We start from the raw sequence: 5,605 nt of genomic DNA on the forward strand, positions 1-5,605 counted from the left end.
TATTTTGGTATGTCTCTTCAACAATAAAAATGAAGCAGCTAAAAATAAAAAACACAAGAAGTGTGGTTCACTGAAAATATATAAAAATTGCTTCACCAAAACCTGGTCAAACCTCATTTACTGATGGTCCTATGAACTAAACCACAGCTAACCAAACATCATATAATTAAGGTTAGGAAAAAACACAACAGCTGCCGCGGAAACAATCGTTCACGAAGTCATGTTTGTTCTATTCAACTGTCTGGAAGCTGTGTATCCATGTTGATAATTGATTCATAAGCATAGATTAACGGACGCTTCTTTCTACCTTGACTCTTGACATTTTTGCACTTGTTTTTACCTTATCTTCAGGGCAGTTATAGCGCTTTTGCACTTGTAACAGGAGATTTAACAACTGAAAAAAAGAAAGAAAGAAAAAATCCCTGTCATATTCGTGTATGTCTATAGATGACTTGTTCATTCATGGCATATTGGCCAAATTGTAAATGCAGGGCTGGATAACCAAAGTTAACTGGACCTTGTTTCTGTGATTTGTGCTTGTAAATTCCTTCTTTTCGAAATGTGTTCATATACTCTCCGAGCTGAGAACTCTTATTCATACTACGCAGTCTTGGATCCATTTCATTTATCAGATTTCTTTGTGGTTTAGTTTGTGCTGCTATAGTACGAGAACAATATGAAAGTTTGCACAATGTTGCCGGAAGACAGAAGGGTGTCTAAGATCTAGCCAGCCGGTCAAACAGCCACCCAGGACTCCATTACTTATCAGCAGAGCGGCAAAAAGGTTCGATATGAAAACAATAAAGTGTAATGATATTGGTAATCGTAAAATGCGTAAATGGGTTGTACAAAAAGTGCTATTGAAAATGCACAAAGAGAGGATAAATTGATGCCTTTTCAATTGTAGGAAGAAGGCAATGTCAAAATTGTAAGAGCTGTAATATTGTTGAAAGAGTAGCCAGGTTGACAAATTGATTCACAGGTGCAATTTGGTTCTCCACAGCTCTCCAATGACTTTCCTTGGCTGTGGATTATCTGGTCCTCTGTCCCGCTGCCCTGATGTAAAGTACAACCAGCCATCCCAAAAACCAGTAAGGGTAGTCTTTATTCGGAAAGGAAGCTTTCCGATCACTGACCATGTCTGCAATTCAAAATGGACAGAAATTTTCAAATGTTTGCCCGTTGTAATAACCATCTGTAGAAAACTGATATAAGAAATTTGTTTAACAGTCACCGACTTCTCTTGTATTTGTTCAAAGGAAAATTTTTTACCACTAACACCCAAAATCTGGATTTTAGTGAAGCTGTAAGTGAGTACATAAAGAAAGATTAGCTTAAATTAGCGGAGTGGCCTTGTTGCAAGCGGGGTTGGCATTGCTCATTTTATGCGAAATGCCATTGATGACAGATGACACCATTGCTTACAGAAACAAGGCCAACAGCACGCGTATCTGGTGAATAGCTGCTTATTTCTTTAGATTATAGAGGACATGAGGGTAGCAAAACATAACGTATGAAGATGAGTTTTGATATTTTCCAACGCACAAAAGGAGACTGCTTTTGGGAGTTTTGATATTTTCCAATGCACTTAAGGAAACTTCCAACTTAGAAGTGACTGCATCATCGGCTCCTAAATGAGTCGACACAGCAAGAACGACCAGCTACTGTCGACTAAAGTGGTCTATGACAGGTATTCTATTGACCAAACAGACAGCTGAAAATACATGATATGAACATGAAGCATAATCCTTCTTAAGAGTGGGAAAGGTGAAGATCCGTACCAGCGAGTCTAAATGGAATTGGAACACCTCTCCAACCAGCATCATCCTTTTCGTATTTGGGTGCTTTTCTGTAGTACCTCCAGTGATGATAATTGAGTTGTTGACAATTACCCAAGCACACTCAATATGGGAGTCGGGTTTTGGCATTTCAGGTAAAGTTTTCCACTTCATTTCATCATCTAGCATATAAACGTCGCCATAAACTACCTGAAACATTGCAGAGTCTGAAAGCTATATCATATACCGCCAACAATGACAGAGAGAGCACAGCTCGCTAAAATCCAATATGTTCTAATCAAAACAAAATGATCAACCTGTATACCTCTTTCCTTCGAGAACACTTGAAAATAGGAGACCCAGGTTTAGCCATGAAATCACCCTCTTGACCCCCAATGACAAAAAGCCGATCATTGACCACGATACAGGCCCTGTCACCAAAGTGACATTCACGGTTAGAATACGGAAGATAATCACCGCATTATTAGAGTTGGATGTGAAACATTTTTGCAGAAGAGGAATGATCCAGGCGAATTAACCCTCAGAACAGAATCTTGTTTCCAATTTCAAACATAAATGAAGGTAGCAAGCAGACCTATGTGGCCCTCCACGGGGAATAGGTATTTCAGTGCGCCACTCATCCAATGCTTTTCCATTCTTTACTGCAATACTCCAGTGATCTACTCCAGGTGTGTGGCGATTTTCCTTGCTGCCACCCATCACATGCAGTCTGCCTCTCCATAATTGAGTTGCAGGAGCATACCTGAAAACTCATGTTAATAACATTCATTTAAGGCATTGAGTACATAGCTTTGAAATACTCAGCTTTGGGTAGACTGCTATAGTTAACACATCTCGTATTTCACAGTTGCAATTCTTTCATGTTCTCTAATGTCAATGCCAAACTATATTAGGTCGTGCTAGTACAGAAATAAATTTGATCCTTTGAGATCACAACTGTTACCTAAGCATCAAAAGCTAAATTGATGTTGCTATGCATAAAGGAGTTAATCCAGACAAAGGCCTATTGTGGTACCAAACCCACCGCAGCTCATTAGACATATTAAAAATCAGTTAACGGAAACCAATTATCTCATAGAAACTCCAATACAGAATCAATAACGAAAAAATGGCAAGAAAATGATGATAAATTGGCGTTTGGGAACAGAGTTACGATGGAATCATTCAACCTGCATAGATGAACATGCACATCACATGAATATTTGAAAGAATCTGATGATTACAGGCTATCAGATTTTTCTCAGGAATGTGATGACAACACTTGTTTTCTCTAAATAAAAAGATCAACAACTCTCAAAACATGACAAATTAGCTGCCAAGGTAGTAAACACACAAATACAGGCACATGAAAGAGGTTCATTGGTCAAAACACTAGAAACAGGAATTAGCTTGATAATGAAACGGACTTGAAATAAGCAGTTGAAAATTCTGATTCCCAGATTGGATAAGAAAGTAAGTTCAACATTCATGGATTTCCTGATCAAGTAAAGTACCTTGGTGCCGGTAATGGAGGCAATCGGTGCCATTTCCTTGTCTTAGTGTCCAGTGAAAAACAATTAGTTATGGCTGTCCTGCATTGAGCACCATATTGTCCCGAGACAATGTACACGTATCTCCCTTCTGTTGCCACTCCCAAATGTGAATTTGCCATGTCTTTTGGGGTATCAAATTTGTCACACCATGTATTATCACTGAAATTGTATACATCAACATGAGAATGTACCTATAAGATATAAACATCCAATCAGACAAGAAATAAAACACAAAAAATAAAAAATCATTGATTTTAATCACAAAAATCCATTCCATGGTTTAATACGAAATATTTTTGAAGCATTGTTGAAAATTAGTCCTCAATTGGACTCAAAGGTAAGAGAACATAATAAATCAGGCAAATAATGAAAGATGCTCACATGGTCAAGGTTTCTATATCCAACAAATACATAAAGAAGGTTCTTGATCTGTACTGAATAACCATCAAGACGAGGCACAGGTGCTGATGGCATCTGCTCCCATTCTAACTCCGGTGCTGGTAAATCAGCAAAAGTGGCAGATAAGACTCTCCCTTCTACATTGCCATTTTTATCTTCAGAACCTTCTTTCTAAAGGAGAAAGAAAACAATGAGCATTCAATATCAATAACAAACATCATCAAATCAAACAAGATCAATATCCCAGTTGATAACCATACACATTGGATAGAATTCAAAAGGAACAAGAAAGAAGAAGACGAAAAAGATCAATGTATTACCTGGTGGTCTTGGTTGGTGTGATTGTCACTGGCTACATTATTATCTGCAGATTTCTCAACAGCCCTGTTGAGGGATGCAATGGATTGATAAGTAAAAGAAATGGAAGAAGAAGAGGTCCCAAGAAAACGGGCAAAGAGAGCGATCCCTACAAGTGTTGCAAATGACAGTGCAAACACCAACTTCATTAAGCCATATTGCTTGTTATTCTGTCCAAACCCTAACTTAGACATTTTTGTCTGAATTCAAGAAACCAAAGAAAAGCTATTTTTATAGCAGCACATTGAAATACAGAACTTCTTTAGTAATCCGTCGTCCATTCGACTGATTTGTTTCGAGAAGAGTTTCGGCGCCAATGGTTTTTAGTCAAAACGTGTGGTATCGTTTTCTTTCCCTTTACGTGAGTGGTATTTTTTTAATTTATTTATTTAAAAAACAAATAGAGAAAAAAAAGAAGTAAATAATATAGAAAAATTGATGAAAAAGAAGACATTATTTTAGAATAAAGTGGTATTAAACCTAGCATTATTTTATAATAAAGAATAATTTTATAATTTACTTTTTTTCATGTTACCTGGTAGACTAGTGAAGACGAAGAAAAATGAAAAATAAATAAATTCAATCTCTTTATTTTTAGCAATTTAATAACTTACACTTTTAAGTATTAAATACCATAACTTATTCCTTTAATTGTCCATGACTTTTAATTCCTCAAAAATTATTTTTTGGCCCTAAGGTGTTGAGAAAGAAAATATGAAAATGCAAGAAAATCATGAAGGAGAGAGAAAATATTATGTTGTTTATAATTTGGTAATAAAAAAAATTAATTTTGGTATTAATAACTTCATCTTAGAAAATAAAGTTTTATGAAAGTGGTTTAAAACTTTTATTTTACTAAAAAAACATAGATTTAAGTTCAATAATTTTTTTTTGGAATATTTCATAAATATTTTAGATTGATTTTATGGTGTGTAGGGCTTCCAAAATATATTTATTTATTAATATTTTAAAGTATTTTTAAATAAAAATAAGTTAAAATAGGGTTTTTAAATTCAAGAACCCAAAACTTAACTTTTTGACTATCAATTGTGTCCAGAAATTGAATTAAATGATGACGCGTTGTTTATCTTATTTGAAAAAAAATTTAGCGAATAACACCTTATTCATTCATTTAAGAAAAACAAGTCAAGCACACAAGCTTAGCATTATAGTCTCAGGAATGCCAAGGCTCCTCCTTTTGGGCCAGGTATGTGGTCTAATCATCCTAGACCCAGCACTTGCCTCATTTCATATTACCCTTCAAAATTTTCTCTTTTTTTTTTTATTTTTTTATTTTGAATAAGATTAACTATGAAAAAAGTAATTAAAATGATATTTAAAATGTTATTCAATTTTTTCATAGTTTTTTTAATAAGATCATAATTTATTTACAATGGTATTAACAATTAGATTTTGAATTATTATATATAAAACTAATAAGAAAAATTTATAAAACAATATGCTCATAAATATTAATTGATAATAAAACATCTATTTTATTATTCTATATCATAATCT

The 5,605-nt window shown here is 34.6% G+C and overlaps 1 protein-coding gene across 1 annotated transcript; it reads right to left on the reverse strand.

The window, feature by feature from the left end:
• Positions 1–792: 792 nt before the first annotated feature.
• Positions 793–4,389, reverse strand: LOC133701781 (kelch repeat-containing protein At3g27220-like). Its single transcript, XM_062125872.1, has 7 exons — positions 4,051–4,389; positions 3,713–3,901; positions 3,293–3,522; positions 2,374–2,541; positions 2,104–2,209; positions 1,782–1,988; positions 793–1,141 (listed from the first exon to the last, which is right to left on the reverse strand). Exons 1-7 carry the CDS (start codon positions 4,279–4,281, stop codon positions 977–979), a joined length of 1,296 nt encoding a protein of 431 aa, XP_061981856.1. The 5' UTR covers positions 4,282–4,389; the 3' UTR covers positions 793–976.
• Between the last annotated feature and the right edge of the window lie 1,216 nt (positions 4,390–5,605).

This window comes from Populus nigra, chromosome 1 (genome assembly GCF_951802175.1).
Source record: "Populus nigra chromosome 1, ddPopNigr1.1, whole genome shotgun sequence".
NCBI classification, from domain to species: domain Eukaryota; kingdom Viridiplantae; phylum Streptophyta; class Magnoliopsida; order Malpighiales; family Salicaceae; genus Populus; species Populus nigra.

Excerpts from the sequence above, each read along its gene's own strand:
- LOC133701781 (XM_062125872.1), bottom strand. The coding sequence starts at position 4,281 with ATGTCTAAGTTAGGGTTTGGACAGAATAACAAGCAATATGGCTTAATG. Across the intron at positions 3,523-3,712 it reads GATATAGAAACCTTGACCAT|GTACATTCTCATGTTGATGT; the intron begins GTGAGCATCTTT and ends TATATCTTATAG. Across the intron at positions 1,989-2,103 it reads AGTGTTCTCGAAGGAAAGAG|GTAGTTTATGGCGACGTTTA; the intron begins GTATACAGGTTG and ends GCAATGTTTCAG.